Source organism: Oryctolagus cuniculus, chromosome 12, assembly GCF_964237555.1.
Source record: "Oryctolagus cuniculus chromosome 12, mOryCun1.1, whole genome shotgun sequence".
NCBI classification, from domain to species: Eukaryota; Metazoa; Chordata; class Mammalia; order Lagomorpha; family Leporidae; genus Oryctolagus; species Oryctolagus cuniculus.
The window spans coordinates 65219517-65238693 of NC_091443.1; the positions used below are offsets into that span (position 1 = coordinate 65219517).

The 19177-nt window shown below is 47.4% G+C and overlaps 1 protein-coding gene across 3 annotated transcripts in view; it reads right to left on the reverse strand.

Annotated features, from left to right (window-relative positions):
* VPS39 (VPS39 subunit of HOPS complex) overlaps window positions 1-19177 on the reverse strand; it is a 55255-nt gene that overhangs the window by 22910 nt on the left and 13168 nt on the right. For 2 of the 3 annotated variants that reach the window (XM_008269136.4, XM_051822469.2), the window contains 8 exons: window positions 14147-14211; window positions 13817-13859; window positions 10773-10867; window positions 9826-9924; window positions 9341-9433; window positions 5242-5425; window positions 1057-1177; window positions 824-944 (listed from right to left, as the gene is read on the reverse strand). In XM_008269136.4, the coding sequence (XP_008267358.1) occupies window positions 824-944; window positions 1057-1177; window positions 5242-5425; window positions 9341-9433; window positions 9826-9924; window positions 10773-10867; window positions 13817-13859; window positions 14147-14211 (821 nt within the window). The remainder of the gene's footprint in view (window positions 1-823; window positions 945-1056; window positions 1178-5241; window positions 5426-9340; window positions 9434-9825; window positions 9925-10772; window positions 10868-13816; window positions 13860-14146; window positions 14212-19177) is intronic. The other variant, XM_070054052.1, reaches the window with a different exon arrangement.

The window sequence follows — 19177 nt, forward strand, 5'->3', positions numbered from 1 at the left end:
GCAGAGGCAGAGAGAGAGAGGTCTTCCATCTGCTGGTTCACTCCCCAGATGGCCACAACTGCTGGAGCTGCACCAATCCAAAGCCACGAGCCAGGAGCTTCTTCCGGGTTTCCCACACAGGTGCAGGGTCCAAGGACTTGGGCCATCTTCTACTGCTTTCCCAGGTCGTAGCAGAGAGCTGGATCAGAAATGGGGCAGCTGGAACTTGAACCGGCACCCATAGGGGATACCAGCACTACAGGCAGCAGCTCTACCCGCTACGCCACAGCACTGGCCCAATAAATAAATCTTTAAAAAATAAATGAATATGTGAATACAGGCTGAGTGCAGCCATGGAAGGCCTACTTTTCTAAGCCCCGGGGTTTGCTGCTGAATGGAAGTTTGAGGAACCTTTCATCTGTTGCATTCAACTAGACCAGGATAGTACATTTCTTCTTCCTTTTTTCTTTTTCTTTAAAAAAAAATTGATCTATTTGAAATGCAAAGTTACAGAGATAGAGGGAGAGAGAGAGAGATTGTTGCTACACTTTAATGTCTGCAGTGTCTCCAATTTTTCAAGATCAGACAACATCTATTAAATTATTTTACTCTCCCATTAATTTTATGAGGTACTGTTTTTATAACTGGCATTCATTCTATGTTTGACAGATAAGCAAGAGTGAAAAAGTAACATCACCTAGATTTACCGTATACACAGACCCCAGACTTCCTGCTGTGTGCTTCTTCTAGTCCAAACTAAGTATGAACATCTGTAACAAACTCACCTATGTTTGAGAACAGGAAGGAAGGTGGACTCAAATCCGAGGATCAAGCTAAGACTTACCGCGAGCTGCAGCGCCAGTTCAAACTGCTTATCCTGGAGAAGTTGCTGGATTTGGGTGGCCATGGGAACAGGAATGAGTCTCCAAACAAAATGATTGCTGGCCACGTAGATGATGTTTGATCTGTAGGCAGGAGTGAGGATATTAGCAAAAGAGCACGGGCTCTGTGATGACACGGGTGGCTGTAGAGCTGTGGGTAACACAGCAGCCACAGTAAAAAACAAAAATTCCTCACCCTCCAGAGGAGATGAAACGAGGCCTTTGCAACTCAATGCTTTGGACCAGAAGTCTCGGCTCGAATGTTCGGATCTCCACGTAGCGCGGCAACACTGCGATGATGTAGGGAGGCTGGTGCTCTGTGTGCGAGAGAACAAGCTGAGCTGTCCACCTGCTCTATGGCTCTGTGCTTCTGGGATGTCTCTGTCACCCATTCTAAACTGCATTTAAATGGATCTCCAAACAGCCCACTAGTCAAATACCAAGCCAGGGTCTTATGTTGTGGTAGAGAACGGGAAAAAAAATTGCTTTGCCAGAGTAACGGGAAACAAATCTCTTGTACAAAAGAGATACATCCAGTCTGGCTGAGAGTGACCTGATCGCACGCTTGTGGTTTCCCCCAAAGAACTGGATGGAAGCTTCAACTACTCCCTGCTGTGAGTCACAAAGCCAGGTCAGTCCACAGCTGGGGCTGCTGCTGCCGACAAGGCAGCTGTGGGAGAACCAGGTAAAGAAATTCTTCTTCTGTTCCCTTAGAAAGGGAAAGAGTAAGGTAACTTTTTCTGATTTCCCCTAAAATGATTCTAAGAATTCCATATTTTTAGCCAATGTTCCTGCTTGAAGTTTTTCACAGGGAAGAGATGCCTGCAAGGGTTCAAATGCGGTCGTCCCTTCAAATCTCACGTGCTGGCAGCTAATCCCAGTGTGACAGTGCTGGGAGGCGGGGCCTCACGGAAGGTGTTCCAGTCACGAAAGCTCCTCCCTCATGAATGGACGAATGCTGCTATAAAAAGGACCTGTGGGGCGTAGACAGTAAAGCTGCCGCCTGTCCGGAATCCCATATGGGCACCAGTTAGAGTACAGACTGTTCCACTTCCGATCCAGCTCCCTGCCAGTGGTCTGGGAAAGCAGCAGAGGATGGCTCAAGGGCTTGGGCCTCTCCTATTCATGTGGGAGACCCGCAAGAAGCTGCTGGCTCCTGGCTTTAGCCTGGCCCAGCCTCGGCCATTAGTAGTCATTTAGGGAGTGAACCAAGCAGATGGAAGTTCTCTCTCTTCATCCCTCCCTCTCTCTCTCTAACTGCCTTTCTTTCAAGAAAATAAAAAAATCTTAACCAAAAAAAAGATGCCTGTGTCTCATATTAGAGTGCCTGTGTTTGATGCCCAGCTCGATTCTAGATTTCTGCTAACATGGACCCTGGGAAGTAGCTGTGATGGCCAAAGTGGGTGTGGCCCTGTTACCCACATGGGAGTCCCAGATGTGGGGAACAGTCCCTGGCTGTTGTGGGCATCTGAGGAAGAATCAGTGGGTGGGAACTCTCTTTCTGTCTGCCTTTGTTTTTTTTGCCTTTCAAACTAAAAATAAACAAATAAACATTTAAAAAAACATTCACTCAAACATCCATAATCCAAAATTTACTCTTGTTAATCCACTGTAAATTCTTAGGTTATACTCCTTTCTCCATTCTTTCTTCCTCTATTTTTTGCTCCCCATTTTTAAATTTTTTTGTTTATTTTCCCCCTTTTTTGTTTTATCTTACTTTTTTATATTTTTTTGAAAATAACATTTACCATATCTACTCTTTTCTTTTATACTACTTTTTAAAGATTTATTTATTTGAAATACAGAGTTACAGAGTGAGAGAGTGAGAGAGTGAGAGAGTGAGAGAGAGAGAGAGAGAGAGAGAGGTCATCCACCTGCCAGTTCACTCCCGAGATGGCTGCAGTGAAGTCAGGGACCTGGAACTCCATCTTGGTCTCCTACTAGGGTGGCAGGGCCATCCTCCATGGCCTTCCTAGGCGCATTAGCAAGGAACAGGATAGGAGGAAGTGAAGCAGCCCAGACCTGACTGGCACTCACATGGGGTACCAGCGTCACAGGCAGCATTTCAGTCTGCTGTGCCACAATGCCGTCCCCTCTTCCCACACTATTTGATTGGCTTCTGACAATCCAAAGCTCAGAAAGCTGAATGAAGCAGAAATCTTAGAAAAGCACAAAAAAAGTCAGTATATAAAAGGTAGAGCTGACAGCCATAATCCTTGCAAGGAAAGTCTTTCCTTGTTTCAGAAACCGTGTGGTAAAAGATGCTTAAATGGAGAAATTCAGAAAATAAGTACACAAAAAGCATATCTTTTAAAACACAAAAACTTGGGGCCAGCTTTGTGGCATAATGGGTTAAAGCCACCGCTTGCAAAGCCAGCATCCCATACAGGTGCTGGTTTGAGTCCCAACTGCTCCACTGCTGATCCAGCTGCCTGTTAATGTGCTTAGGAAAATATTAGAAAATGACCCAAGAGCTTGTGCCCTTGCTCCCACGTGGAGACAGATAGAGAGACAGATCTATTTTCTATCCGCTAGTTCACTCCCCAGATGGCCTCAATGGCCATGGCTGGGCCAGGCCAAAGCCAAGAGCCAGGCCAACTGGGTCTCCAATGTAGGTATAGGGGCCCATGCACTTGGCCATCTTCCACTACTTTTCCCAGGCCATTAGCAGGGAGCTGGATTGAAGTGGAGCAGCTGGGACTTGAACTGGCACCCATATGATATGCCAGCATTGTAGGCAGCTTAATGTGCTATGCCACAACGCCAGTCCCAGTATAATTCACTTTAATGCGAATGGGTAAATATGTAAAGTTTCTTGGGGCTGGTGTTGTGGAACAGGTTTAGCTGCCCCTTCAACACCCATAACTAATTTGGGTCCCAACTACTCCACTTCTGATCCAGCTCCCTGCTAATATGCCAAGAAAAGGAGCAGAAAGTAGCCCAAGTCCCTGGGCCCCTGCCACTCATGTGTGAGACCCAGATGGATTCCTGGCTCCTGGCTTCAGCCTAGCCCAGTCCCACCTGTTGCAGCCATTTGGGGAGTGACCCAGTGGATGGATGTTCTCTCTCTCTCCCTCTCTCTTTCACTCTGTATCTGTCCCTCTTTCTCTGTCACCCTACCTTTTAAACAAATCTTTTTTAAAAATATAAAATTTCTTTTCCCTTTTTAAAATCTGGCCCACTTGAAGAAAGTCTAATTTAATAAGAAAAAAAAGGAAATCTATAAATAAGAAACTCTTAGGGTAGTCATATCTCACTTGTTCACTCTCCCCAACTCTTGATAACTGACGTCTACACACAGTCTGTGTCTCTAAGCCACAAAAACAAGAGCAACAATAACCACCATGCCGAAAGCCCTGGGGCCAGTGGTGGTGCACTGAGTTAGGCTATTGCTTGCAACGCTAGCATCCCATATCAGAGCACTGGTTTGGGTCTGGGCTGCTCTGCTTCCAATACAGCTCCCTGCTAATGGGCCTGGGAAAGCAGCAGAAAATGGCCCAAGCATCTGCATTCCTGCCACCCACATGGGAGACCTGGATGGAGATCCTGGCTCCAGGCTTTGGCCTGGCCCACCCTGGGCTGTGTGGACATTTGTGAAGTGAACCAGAGGATGAAAGATTTCTCTTTGTCACTTTAACTTTTTTTTTTTTTTTAAGATCTATTTATTTATTTGAGAGGCAGAGGTAGAGAGAGAGAGAAAGAGAGAGAGAGAAGTCTTCTATCTACTGTTTCACTCTCCAAATGGCCACAATGGCCAGAGCTGGGCCAGTCCAAAGCCAGGAGCAAGGAGCTTCTTTCAGGTCTCCCACGTGGGTGCAGGGGCCAAAGACTTGAGCCATCTTCTACTGCTTTCCGAGGCCACAGCAGAGAGCTGGATTGGAAGTGGAGCAGCTGGGTCTCAAACTGGTGCCCATATAGAATGCTGGCACTGTAGACTGCAGCTTTACCCGCTACATCACAGTGCTGGCCCCTCTGTCACTTTATCTTTCAAATAAATAAATCTTTTAAAAAAAGCACCCTTCAATACTGAATTATATAAAGGAATAAATAAGGAACTTTCACTAATATCTATGTGTAGTCTACTTGGTAGAAGATGTGATAAAACCATTAAAAAGTAGGTGGAAGAAAAGGAAATAAAAATAGCAGCAGTCATTATTTTAGTTTATATTCTTTTCCCCACTGAAGTATAACTCAGCTTTCTGAAAAAACTAGACTTTCTCATATTCAATGACCCTAAAACATCATCTACTTATAATGCAGAACAGAGAGTGAATGACTCAGTGTAAAGCCATCTGTTAAAAGCTACGAGTGAGATTCCATTCTGGAGGGATAACAAACAACCCCAGCCCCAAGTGGGACACGGCAGCTTCCGGGGTCTCACCCATGGCCACTGGGATGTCTGTCCAGTTCAGGGCACACTTCTGTGTGCAGGTCCCCTCCTCGTTGAGTACCACGGTGAGGTCATCCTGGCCCACAGCCACTTTTCCATCTGCCAGAGGTGCAACTAAGGGCTCCAGTTGTTTTCCTGTTGGAAAGAGCTCTTTGATGGACCCCTTTCCATCCACCTACAGGAAGACACAAAGTGAGTCACCCAGCATTCCCTGGCCAGAGGCATGAACATTGCTTGGAAAAGCCCAGACAAAACCCCAGACATACAGAAGCCCATATTCCTTGTTTGACATAAGGAACTACCATAGAGTTTGTTATGAGAAACCTTGTCATCACCATTAAAACCAGTTCTTGGGGCTGGCACTGTGGCATAGTGGGTAAAGCCACCACCTGCACAGTACTATATGGGCACTGGTTCGTGTCCTAGCTGCTCCACCTCTGATCCAGCTCCCTGCTAATTGTGTGGGAAAGCAGTGGAAGTAGGTCCAAGCGCTTGGACCCCTGTACCCTTGTGATGGAATTCCTGGTTCCTGACTCCTGGCTTTGGCTTGGCTCAGCCCTGGTCATTTAGGCTACTCAGGGAATGAACCAGCATATGGAAGATCTCTCTCTGTCTCTTCCTCTCTTTGTAACTCTTTCAAATAAATTTTTAAAAATCTTAAATAATAATAATAATAATAATAATAATAATAAACAGTTCTCTTTTTCTCTAACACAGGGAACAGCATCAGGCCCAGCAACTGACGATGCCAAGTGCCAGAGAGAATGCATTAGCTACTGATGGGAATGAGAAGCAGTACAGCCATTTCATCTGCTTTTTTTTTTTTTTTTTTTTAATTTTAGTTATTTGAAAGGCAGAGTTACAGAGACAGAGGAGAGAGAGAGAGAGAGCAAGAGCTCTTCTATCCACTGGTTACTCCTCAAATGGTCACAAAAACCAAGGCTGGGCCAGGCTAAAGCCAGGAGCCAGGAGCTTCATCTGGGTCTCCCATGTGGATGCAGAGGCCCAAGGACTTGGGTCATCTCCTGGTGCTTTCCCAGGCTCATCAGCAGGGAGCTGGATTGGAGTGGAGCAGCTGGGACTTGAACCAGCACCCACATAGGATGCTAGCATTGCAGGAGGCAGCTTAATCCATTATGCCAGCCCTGATGTCTGCTGCTTTCAGAAAGTCAAACAGACACCTGCACGTGACGCAGCTATAACATTCCCAGGCATCTGCCCAAGAAACAAAAACTTACGCTTACATAAACATCTGTTTGCCAACATTAACAGCAGCTTTATTCATAATTGCTGAAAATCAGAAACAATTTTATCCTTCAACTCAGGAATAGATAAACTGCGGTATATCCATACCACAGACTTTTACATTGCCATAAAAAAAACTATTCACATACACACGAGGACACGGATGAATCTCAAATGCACTCTGCTAAGTGAAAAAGTCTATACACTGTGTGATTCCATTTACATGATATTCTGGAAAAAGCAAACTGATAAGAGATGAAGAATAAATCAGGGGCCAATGCTGTGGCATAGTGAAGCCGTTGCCTGCAGTGCTGGCACCCCGAGTCGTGGCTGCTCCACTTCCAATCCAGCTCTCCATTTATGGCCTGGGAAAGCAGTAAAAGATGGTCCAAGTTCTTGGGGCCCTGTGCCCATGTGGGAGACCCAGAAGAAGCTCTAGGCTCCTGGCTTCCGATTGGCTCAGCTCCAGCCATTGCAGCCACTTGGGGAATGAAACAGTGGATGGGAGACCTCTCCCTCTCTCCCTCCCTCCCTCTCCCTCTCCCTCTCCCTCTCCCTTTCTCTCTGCCTCTCAAATAATAATAAATTAATTTAAAAAAAAAAGGGACCAGTGTTGTGTAGCAGGTTAAGCTGCCACCTACAACACCAGCATCCCATATTGAAGTACTGCTCCGCTCCCAATCTATCTCCCCCTTAATGTGCCTGGGAGGTAGTAGGAAATGGTTCAAGTACTTGGGATCCTGCCACCCACATGAGACCTGAATGGAGTTCCTGGCTCCTGGCTGTGGCCTGGCTGAGGCCTGGCTGTTGCAGCAATTTGGGGGGTGAAGCAATAAACAGAACATCTCTCCCTGGCTTTCCCTCTCTCTGTCACTCTGACTTTCAAACAAATAAATAAACAACAAAAGGAAGGAAGAAAGGGAGGGAGGGAGGGAGGGAGGGAGGGAGGGAGGGAGGAAATCAGTGGTTACCAGAGATTGGAAGTAGGAGGAGGGACTGATTTCAAAGGCACAGGATGAGGGAATTTTGGGGGGTGATGAAACTGTCTGAATCTGGATTGCAGTAGTAGTTATATAACTCTAGACTTTGATCAAAACACAGAGCTTCACACCAAAACGAATTATTTTTTACTGTATGTAAAAAAATGAATGGTTTCAGAACTGCCGGGTCCGAAAGCAACCTTTTGACCCTAAGAAGACTCCACCCTCAGCAGGCGGATGGCAGCAGGCACGGCAGTCAGAGCACTGAGAGTCTGCTTGCAGCCTCCGGCTCCCCTGCGCCTTGTGGACTTGTCTCAACACCTGGACCGCGCTGCAATTCCAGTCAGCTAACCCAGTGGCTCCTCCAGGGGTCTGCAACCACGGGCTGATGGATTAGGAGAGTCTAACAGCAAACATATGCAACAAATACATCACGAAGAGCTCATCGGAGGGGACAGGGGAGGTGGAGAGAGAGACCTACAGAATGGCCACGTCTGGAGTGTGAGACCAGTACGAAGCCAAGATCTAGGCTACTCCGTGAAAGGAACGGTGGAGCTATCCTCTCCACAGACAGCATGCACGCTGGGGGACAAATAACAATGTCACGGATATTCAGCACTTAGATTAAGAGAAAAAGCAAGTTATAAAACACTGTGTCTGGCAGTTTTGTGAACAGTGGGTATCATAGTTGTGTAAACAGGCTAGAAGCCCTTATGCCAAAAAGGTTAACAGTGATCATTTCTGGTTGGAGAGATTATTATTATCAGTATCTTCTTACTTTCTATAATAAACACATGTAGCTTTTGAAATAAAAATGGAAATAGTTTCTAAAACATACATAGTAAAGGATTTGTGGGAGTGGGAAGCGAGAGATTCAAAGTCTTACAAATATTTAAGTAAATAATAAAATTAAGGAAGGGTCGCAGAGGATGGCACAAGTGCTTGGGCCCCTGCACCCATGTGGGAGACCTGGAGGAACCTCCTGGCTCCTGGCTTCAGACCAGCCCAGCTCTGGCCATTGTAGCCATTTGGGAAGTGAACCAGTGGATGTAAGCCTTCTCTCTCTCTCTCTGTCTCTCCCTCTCTTTCTGTAACTCTGCCTTTCAAATAAATAAATAAATCTTTAAAAAATACTACTAATAAAATCAGTTTAATTCCTGAGCACTAAGGTCTGAGGGGTAGCAGCCCATGAGAAGGCTGATGGATAGATGAGTAGCCCAGATCACCTGTTCTTTATTTTTTTTGAATTTATTTATTTTTATTTGTATTTATTTTTTAAAAAAGATTCATTATTTGACAGGCAGAGTTACAAAGAGGCAGACAGAGAGAGAGAGAGGCCTTCCAGTCTGCTGGCTCATACCCCAGATGGCTGCAGCTGTGCTGATCTGGAGCCAGGAGCTTCTTCCGGGTATCACATGTGGATGCAGGGGCCCAAGGACTTGGGCCATCTTCTACTATTTTCCCAGCCTATAGCAGAGAGCTGGATCAGAAGAGGAGCAGCTGGGACTCGAACTGGCGCCCATATGGGATGCCGGCACTGCAGGCAGTGGCTTTACCCGCTATGCCACAGAGCTAGCCCTGATCACCTGTTCTAACACACACTTATGTAATGAGACTAAGTCATTAGCTACAGAATTCAAGGTTACTGTCTGGCTTAAGTTACACAGACACCTTATTCATGGAAAAATGCTGAAAGAAAAAATAAAAAACAGTCGCATGAACACACACCCTGTTATGCCAAAAGCTCTATTTAAGGTGGTCTCTTGACGTGCAGTTCAGAAGCACATACTCATCTCCCAAGGCAAACTCCGAACCATCCGCCCCAAGGTAAACTGATGGCATTTGCAAAAATAATAAGATTTTACCCGTATCAGGTAGTAGTCTCTCTTGAAACCCACGCAGATGGAATTTTCACACCATGCCATGGACTTAGGCACATCGGGTACACTGAAGTCCCCCTGGAAAAGACGGCAAGATCAAAGTGAAAACACACCAAAAAGAAAACACCCCAACCTTCCTGTTATCACACCACCGCTCTGCAAACAACCTCCACCCTCTTCTGCACACAAGTCTCCAAGCACAAGGCCAGGAAGCCGCTCTAACAAAAACACGTTCCCCGTGAACGGTCAGAGAGCCTCTGGGAAAGGTGAAAGTCCACGGTGAAATACAACAGTCTACAGGGACACAGAACCATCTCACAATGGGCACGAAGGGGCTGTCACTTGCTAGCAGGGGGCCCATCTGGGGAGGATACGGCTGGACCCCTGCACATCTCTAGAGCTGAGCAGGCTGTGGGCCAACAGCAGCAGCAGTTCTACCCAATCCGCCGACCAGGCCAGAGTGGACCTACCTGCAACTCATGAAACTCCCGGTCCTTCCAGAAGTAGAGCTGCAGCTTCTTTTTCACGGCCACACACATGCGCAGCACCTCCTCCCCAGTCTCCGTGTGCTGGCGAGAGACACCGCGAACAAATAAGCACGCGCACGCGATGACTCCATAACCGACAGCAGGACGGGAGAGGCCCTTCCTTGCAATGGTACCCACCTGAAAATCCCCTGGACTACAAAGTCAGAGTGACAGAAACGCTGAGCAGAAGGGCACGCTTCTCCGTGAGGTGCCCAGAACCAACTGATTCAGGAGTATGTCCTCCTCAGGGGCTGCCAGCCAAGGCCCCTGGCACCAGCCACCCACATAGTTCAGAGGGAAATACCAGGGCGAGCCTTCTCCTATGTAACGACCCCTGCCACCCCGCCTCCATTTTCCCCTTAAATGTTCCTCACTCATGACTATCAAATGTGACCAACACGTACCAACGTGACCAGCACGCATCAATAGGGACTAGCACATACCAGTGAAAGAGAGGCCCACCTTCCGTCCTTTAAGGGAGTGCAGAAAAGGAAACCCTACCCACCAAATAAGGCAGGGTCAATGCGGACCATACATGCTAAAAAAGTGTCAGAGCGGTCAGACAGATCTGAGAGTGTGAAGATGACAGACTGCCAAAAACTAGGAGAGAACAAGGAAAACTCCCGACGGACACGTATTCACTGTGTCCTGCAAGTGTCGCGGCCCTCCGTTACTAGCTTCCTGCCACAGGGCTTTGGGTGCTCTGATAGGCACACACACAGGCCACACCAACGGTTCAACTTCATACCACACACAAGGGGGGCGGATTTCCCTAACACAATCCAACGTGAACTATTCCCTTTGGAGTCTCTGCTGGGCTTGGCTCACGACTGTCTTCCCATCTCGTGGGAGGACACGAGGAGGGCACGTCTCCTCTCCCACACACTCACCTGGAGATCGCATGTGAACAGTGACGCTCCCTTTGCCTTGGAGACCGTCGTGATTTGTTGAAATGTCAACAGGTCATGGACGTAAATGTTGTTTTCTGTTCGGAAGGAGGTAAAACATCACTACAAGTGACAGTAATTCTCAAAAAAAAAAAAAAAAAAAAAAAGGCACACTTAACTGTGACATCTAAAGAACCAAAGGGCAGCTGCTGGCTGAAGGCGGATCTCAAGTTTCACCAGCAGTGATTCAATCCGGGCTAAACATTTAAGAGGCCATTCTGCTTTCTGAACTTGGGTATTTTGTGGCTTAAAAATCTGGGCTGACTTGAGTAAAAGAGCTCTTTCATTTTCAAAGCACACTCAGCGCCATCCTCCTCCAGTCTGGAAAGCTGCGCCGCAGCACTTAGATGAGAAACAGCTTCCAGAGCTACTTACATTAGGAGGCTCCACTAAGAAAAAGGAAATCTGCTGGGGCCGGCACTGTGGCGCAGCAGGTTAAGCCACAGGCCACAGCCTGCGGTGCTGGCATCCCATATGGCACCAGTTCAAGTCCCGGCTGCTCCACTTCCAATCTGGCTCCCTGCTAATGTGCCTGGGAAGGCAGCGGAAGATGGCCCAAGTCCTTGGGCCCCTCCGCCCACGTGGGAGCCCCGGAAGAAGCTTCCTGGCTTCTGGCGCTGGTCTGGTGCAGTCCTGGCTGTTGTGGCAATTTGGGGAGTGAACCAGAAGATGGAAGACCTCTCTGTCTCTCTTCTCTCTAATCTGCCTATCAAATAAATAAATGAAACTTTTTAAAAAAAAGTAAATCTGCAATTTTGTACAAACTCAGGGCAAAGATTTCTTTTTAGGCCGGCGCCGTGGCTCACTAGGCTAATCCTCCGCCTAGCGGCGCCGGCACACCGGGTTCTAGTCCCGGTCGGGGCGCCGGATTCTGTCCCGGTTGCCCCTCTTCCAGGCCAGCTCTCTGCTGTGGCCAGGGAGTGCAGTGGAGGATGGCCCAGGTGCTTGGGCCCTGCACATGGGAGACCAGGAAAAGCACCTGGCTCCTGGCTCCTGCCATCGGATCAGCGCGGTGCGCCGGCCGCGGCGGCCATTGGAGGGTGAACCAACGGCAAAGGAAGACCTTTCTCCCTGTCTCTCTCTCTCACTGTCCACTCTGCCTGTAAAAAAAAAAAAAAAAAAAAAAAAAAAATTCTTTTTAGTAAAGTACACAAAATAATAATTTCATCTGTGCCTCACATCTAATTTTTTTTCTTTTTAAATTTGAGGCAGATAAACAGAGAAAAGGAGCTCCCACCTGCTGGTTCACTCACTCCCCAAATGATCACAATGGCTGGGGCTGGGTCAGGCCAAAGCTGGAAAGCAGAAACCCAATCCAGGTCTCCCATAAGGGAAGCAGAAACCTAACTACTTGTGCCATCATCACTGCCTCCTACGGAAGCTGGGTCAGGAATGCAATTGGGTACTGAACCCAGGCCCTCCGATGTGGGGCTCGGCACCTTCATCAGCATCTTAATCACTAGACAAGTACCTCCCCATCTCTAGCTTTCATTATGAAGATCTGGCTACCTTAAATGTTCATCTGTGGAACCTAGCAACTAAATTCAAAATGATCCTACTATCTGCGCCTAGGGATGAAGACTACAGTGTGTGGCAAGTGTTTAGTTCTCTGCTTGTCAAGAAAAGGTCTCGAGCCGGCGCCGTGGCTCAATAGGCTAATCCTCCACCTTGCGGCGCCGGCACACCGGGTTCTAGTCCCGGTTGGGGCGCCGGATTCTGTCCCGGTTGCCCCTCTTCCAGGCCAGCTCTCTGCTATGGCCAGGGAGTGCAGTGGAGGATGGCCCAGGTGCTTGGGCCCTGCACCCCATGGGAGACCAGGAAAAGCACCTGGCTCCTGGCTCCTGCCAGGATCAGCGCGGTGCGCCGGCTGCAGCGGCGGCCATTGGAGGGTGAACCAGCGGCAAAAGGAAGACCTTTCTCTCTCTGTCTCTCTCTCTCACTGTCCACTCTGCCTGTCAAAAAAAAAAAAAAAAAAAAAAAAGGTCTCATCGTTGCCTTTCACAAAACCATGGCTTTTTTTTTTTTTTTTTTTTTTGACAGGCAGAGTGGACAGTGAGAGAGAGAGACAGAGAGAAAGGTCTTCCTTTGCCGTTGGTTCACCCTCCAATGGCCGCCGCGGTCGGCGCGCTGCGGCCAGCGCACCGCGCTGATCCGATGGCAGGAGCCAGGAGCCAGGTGCTTTTCCTGGTCTCCCATGGGGTGCAGGGCCCAAGCACCTGGGCCATCCTCCACTGCACTCCCTGGCCACAGCAGAGGGCTGGCCTGGAAGAGGGGCAACCGGGACAGAATCTGGCGCCCCAACTGGGACTAGAACCCGGTGTGCCGGCGCCGCTAGGCGGAGGATTAGCCTAGTGAGCCGCGGCGCCGGCCAAAACCATGGCTTTTTAAACAAGGCCCTGAACAGTCTGGCCCTGGACTGTCTCTGACCTAAAATCCCACCAGTCTCCAGCACATATCCCAAGTCTGGCCACAATGAACTTCCTGTCAGGTAGTGCCACACGGCAGAGCCTTTCCTCGTGTTGTTTCCTCTGTGCCTCTCTCTCTCTCTTCCTGTGGAATTCTAGTCATCTGCTGACAATGCAGCCCTTCCCATTACTAAGACCTCAAAATACTTTCTGTAAATCTCCACTGTAAGCTATGTATCACGATTGCTATGTCGTTTCAGTCTTCGTAATCAGAACATAAGTGTCAAAGACACAAAGCATGTCTCATTGAACTTGATAGCCCCAACGTCTAGTCCACACTCCGCAAGGAGCAGGGGCCAATAAACACCTGGCTGGTGACTGAGAATGGAAACTCCTTGTAGAACAGAGTTCAAGTTCATAAGGGATGCCACTGTCTTTATACCCACGTACCCTGTTGCATGTGGTTTGGAACATGTTAGCACAGTGTTAAGTAACTACTAGTAAATTAATCACGAAAGGGTTAATTGGGTCACAGCTTTTGTTTTTCGACACATGAAATACAAAGGCAACCCCTTTCCTTACCTAACAAGCTGACCAGAATCTTAAACTGAGAAACCACATGGATCTGGAAAACAGCAGATCGTTAGACCCAATTAGACAGTTTTTACAAGGTTTAGCAAGCATTCACGTAAGAACAGTACTCAAAAGAGACCAAAGTGCCTATGCCAGTTATGAGAATGTTGACTTATATTATGTGCAATCACAATTTCTGCTTCTGAGAAAGGCTCTCGGGCAAATGATGAATGGGCAGCGGTGAGGACTTAGAGTTTACAGGCAACATCACCAGAGTTCTGGCTTTGGTGGGGGTCTCATGTGAGTAAAACACTCTTGCAAAACCACCATCACTGTTACCTGCTGAATCTTTTTGGAGAAGTTCTTATTGGATTTCTCTAGTGTCACTTCAAACCTGTTGCAACCTAGGGAGAAGAAATAAACATTCACAATTTCAAACACGAGAAAATATATAGAAACCAACTACAATAAGAATCCTGGTCTCTTAGACCAAGCTTTAAAAATTCCTGTAAGACTAGAAATCAGAGATCTAAAATAGCCAGCTGTCTTTACTGAGCAGAGTTAAGTTGCTTTCAACTTCAATTTTATTATTATTACTATTATTATTTTATTAATTTGAGGAGAGCGGGAAGGGAAGGTAGATAAAATGCTCCCTTCTGCTGGTTCACTCCTTCAATGCCCACACAGCCAGGGATGGGCCAGGCCAAAGCCGGGAGCTGGGAACTCAATCTGAGTCTTCCACATGGATGGCAGAAACCCAATTATCTGAGTCATCACCACTTTAGCATGAAGCTGGAGTCAGAAGCCAGGCCTGGGCACTGAACCTGGCATGCAAATGTGGGATATGAGTCGGTTAACTGGCATCTTAACCACCAGATCAAACAGCCACCACTCCACTTTGACTTTAAAGCTGAGTTTCATGCATTGTCACTCATAATCAGCAAGAAGGGTCACACAAAGCAGAATAAAGTTGCAAGGTACTTAGGAGTCTGCCACTCTCCATACTTTGAAACATGGACTTGGTAAAGATTTTCACAGGGAGGCACATTAAAAAAAAAAAACAGTCAAATGTAAGGTCCAAGCAATGAAACCCAGCCCAACGCATCCTTAGATCTAGACCACTTGAGTCCCGGCAGCTACCTTACATCCCGTGTTGTGGGAACGGTGCAAACACTCCACGCCAGCTCAGAGCTAAGCAACTGAGGCAATCTATCCTCACTGCCACTTGCAGGTGATGCCAAGTCTGCTGGCACCACTGCAGAAGAGGGGGAGGGAGTTACTATTAGTATTTTTTTAAGGATTTAGTCATTTCTATGAAAGGCAGAGTCACAGAGAGGTAGAGACAAAAAAGAGACTTCCATCTGCTGGTTCACTTGCCAAATGGCCGCAATGGCCAGGGCTGGGCCAGGCCGAAACAAGGAAGGAGGAGCATCTTCCAGATCTGCCTGATCCCAGAGAATGCTTGTGTAGGTTCTAGCTATAAATATTTACCCCATCAGAAATTAAGACTCGGGGCCGCAGCCTGCAGTGCCAGCATCCCATAGGGGTGCCGGTTCGAGTCCCATCTGCTCCACTTTCAATCCAGCTCTCTGCTAATGTTTCTGGGAAAGCAGCGGAAGATGGCCCAAATCCTTGGGCCCCTTCACTCGAGTGGGAGACCCAGAAGATGCTCCTTACTCCTGGCTTCAGATCGGCCTGTCCCCGGCCATTGCAGCCATTTGGGGAGTGAAGACCTCGCTCTCTCTGCCTCTACCTCTGCCTCTCTGTAACTCTGCCTTTCGAATAAATAAATAAATCTTAAAAAAAAAAAAAAAAGAAATTAAGACTGAGGAATCTTTTTTTTTTTTTTAAAGAAAAGATTCATTTATTTGAAAGTCAGAGTTGCAGAGAGAGAGAGACAAAGAGAGAAATCCTCCATCCACATGTTCACTCCCCAAATGGCTGCAACAGCCTGGGCTGGACCAAGCTGAAGCCAGGAGCCAGGAGCTTCTTCCAGATCTCCCACATGGGTGCAGTGGTTTAAGGACTTGGGCCATTTTCTGCTGCTTTCTTAGGTGTGTTAGCAGGGAGCTGGATTGGAGGCAGAGCAGCCGGGACTCGAACTGGCACCCATATGGGATGACAGCACTGCAGACAGTGGCTTAACCTGCTGTGTCATAGCACTAGCTCCAAGACTGAGAACTCTTAAACAATATTTATTATTAACTCATTGAAAAATCACAGTAAGACTGAAATATGTTAGCATAAAAAATTTAAAAATAACTATTTCTCCAAAACAAAAGAAACATTGTTCTAGATTTTTTGGAAATCTTTGTTAATATTTAGTTTAACAGAAGACAGCTGAACTCTCATACTCACTTCTGTATTTAATGTTTTGACACACTGTTTTGTTTGAAATACAACAAAAATATATTCTCACATGGATCTATCTATCTATCTAGTACCATTTGGGGAGTGAACCAGCGGATGGAAGATCTGTCTCTGTCTCTCTCTGTCTCTGGCTCTCCTTCTCTGTAACTCTAACTTTCAAATAAATAAATCTTTTTTTTAATAATTATTTTTTATATATTTGAAAGTCAGAGTTACACAGAGAGAGAAGGAGAGGCATGGGGGGGGGGGTCCATTCCACCAGTTCACTCCCCAAATGACTGGAAAGTCCAGAGCTGAGATGATCCGAAGCCAGGAGCTTCTTCCAGGTCTCCCACACGGGTACAGGGACCCAAGGACTTGGGCCATCTTCCACTGCCTTCCCAGGCCATAGCAGAGAGCTGGAGTGGAAGAGAAGCAGTGGGACTTGAAGCGATGCCCATATGGGATGCCGGTGCTGCAGGCTTGCCACAGTGCTGGCCCCCTAAATAAATAAATAAGGAAGAAAGGAAGGAAGGAAGGAAGGGAGGGAGGGAGGAAGAGAGAGAGAGAGAGAGAAAGAGAGAGAGAGGAAGGAAGGGAGGGAAAGAGAGAGAGAGAGAAAGGGAGGAAGGGAGGAAGGAACCTCATGCACTGGTCATCTGGAAAATATGTGTAGCAGCTCACCATAGGTTGGCACATTTGATTATAGGATATTTTAAAAATCACACTTAGAATCATCACACCCAATCTCACTGGAAAAATCATTAAGTACTGAAAAGCTGTCAAGTTCATGGAAGTAGATACCAGTTTTGCACAAATGGAGGCTTCTCTTAAAAGTTCTCACTTTATCATTTGCAACAAAAACTGCCAGCTGTTTTCTTTGAAGCAACAGACTCCCTTTGTTCACTTTTCAAAGAACATCTGCCAAGTAGCCCAGAGGTCTGAAAACCCGTGGTCAGTCTGCCAGTTATCCTTTAGCGTGGGAAGTGCTGCTCCGTGAGAAAACTGGTCAGTCCAGTGTGCAACTCAGACAACTGTACAAGGTCTTCCCCTCAGAACCGCCGCCAGATCTCATACCCGGGCACCCAGCACATTGTATCATGTGTACTTGCCACTGTATCACAAGGGATTATGAAAAACATGTGTCACCACGGGGCTAAAAATAACAAAATTAGAATTGCACCACCAAGAACATTCTTGAGTGAAGCTAGCCTTAAAATACAGAAACCACTGTGAGTGCACGGTGAGACCAACACAGCAGAGTTTGGGGCCACTGTCCTGATTTGTGGTCAGGGTCCAGCAGCTTCAAATACCAGCATAGTGAAACACCGAAGTGTTGGCGTTACTGTGAACTTAGTTTTGACCTTGTGGGGCCTCTGAAAGTCATCACCACTGCTGGAATCCCCAGGGGTATGGAGACCACACGTTGAAAACCACATATCCAGGGTGCTAACATCACCAAAATAAACCTAGAGATGCGAGGGCCCCACATGCAAACCAATCTAACTTCTCTCTTTAAGGTCAGAGCAGAATGAAGCCTGGAGTCGGTTCTGAGCTGTGGGGAGCTGGCTCAGACCAGAGGAGCCCGCAGGCCCTCGGATCCTGGTCTTTCCCTGACACCTACTGTTCCCTCCCTTTCCTCAGAAAGACAGCCTAGGTGCAGCCCAATCGAAGTCTGAAAAATCTGAAATCTAGAAACCAAATTGGTTCTAGGACTGATTCAGAGAGGCCCAGATCTACTTTTGGGCCATATTAGGCCAGAGTTGTGTCAGACCTCGATTGTTGATTGTTTTCTTTCTTTCTTTTTTTTTTTTTATTTATTTATTTATTTGACAGGCAGAGTTAGACAGTGAGAGAGAGAGAGAGAGACAGAGAGAATGGTCTTCCTTCCGTTGGTTCATCCCCCAAATGGCTGCTACGGCTGGAACTACGCCGATCCAAAGCCAGGAGCCAGGTGCTTCTTCCTGGTCTCCCACGTGGGTGCAGGCGTCCAAGCACTTGGGCCATCCTCCACTGCCTTCCCGGGCCACAGCAGAGAGCTGGACTGGAAGAGGAGCAGCCGGGACACAATCCAGCACCCATATGGGATGCTGGCACCACAGGTGGAGGATTAACCAAGTGAGCCATGGCGCTGGTCCCCCCCCCCCCCCTTTTTTTAAGAGAGGCAGAGTTACAGAGAGAGGAAGGGATGAGACAAGAGAGAGAGAGAGATCTTCTATCCACTGGTTCACGCCCCAGATGGCTACAATGGTTGGAACTGGGCTGATCTGAAGCCAGGAGCCAAGAGCTTCTTCTAGGTCTCCCACATGGGTGCAGGGACTCAAGTACTTGGGCCATCTTTCACTGCTTTCCCAGGAGCATTAACAGGGAGCTGGATTGGAAGTGGAGCAGTCAGGACACAAATTGGCACCCATATGGAATGTAGGCGCCACACGTGGAGGCTCAGCCTACCATGCCACAGTGCCAGCCCACTTAGCTTGTTTTCTTTTTTTTTCTTTTTTAAAATAGATTTATTCATTTATTTCATAGGCAGAGTTACAGAGAGACAGTGGCAGAGAGAGAGAGGAGAGTGAGAGAGTGAGAGAGAGAGATCTTCCATCAGCTGGTTCACTCCCCAAATGGCTGCAATGGCTGGAGCTGTGCCAATCCAAAGCCAAGAGCCAGGAGCTTCTTCCAGGTCTCCCACACCGGTGCAGAGGTCCAAGGACTTGGGCCACCTTCTGCTTTCCTAGGCCATGGCAGAGAGCTGGATCAGAAATGGAACAGCCGGGACACAAACCAGTGCCCATTTGGGATGCTGGCACTGCAGGTGGCAGCTTTACCCACTACAGCACTGGCCCCAAAATAAGTAAGTCTTAAAAGAAAAAAATCTAGCTTTCAATTTCTTACCACTTATTTATGAGCCCATAGTAGACAATCAAAAACAGCTGTTAAATGCTGAATAAAATCCAAGGACAACTTAATTTTTTAGATTGCTGACAAGGCAGATGTCACAGAATGCAAATATTCTGGTTCTGAGTA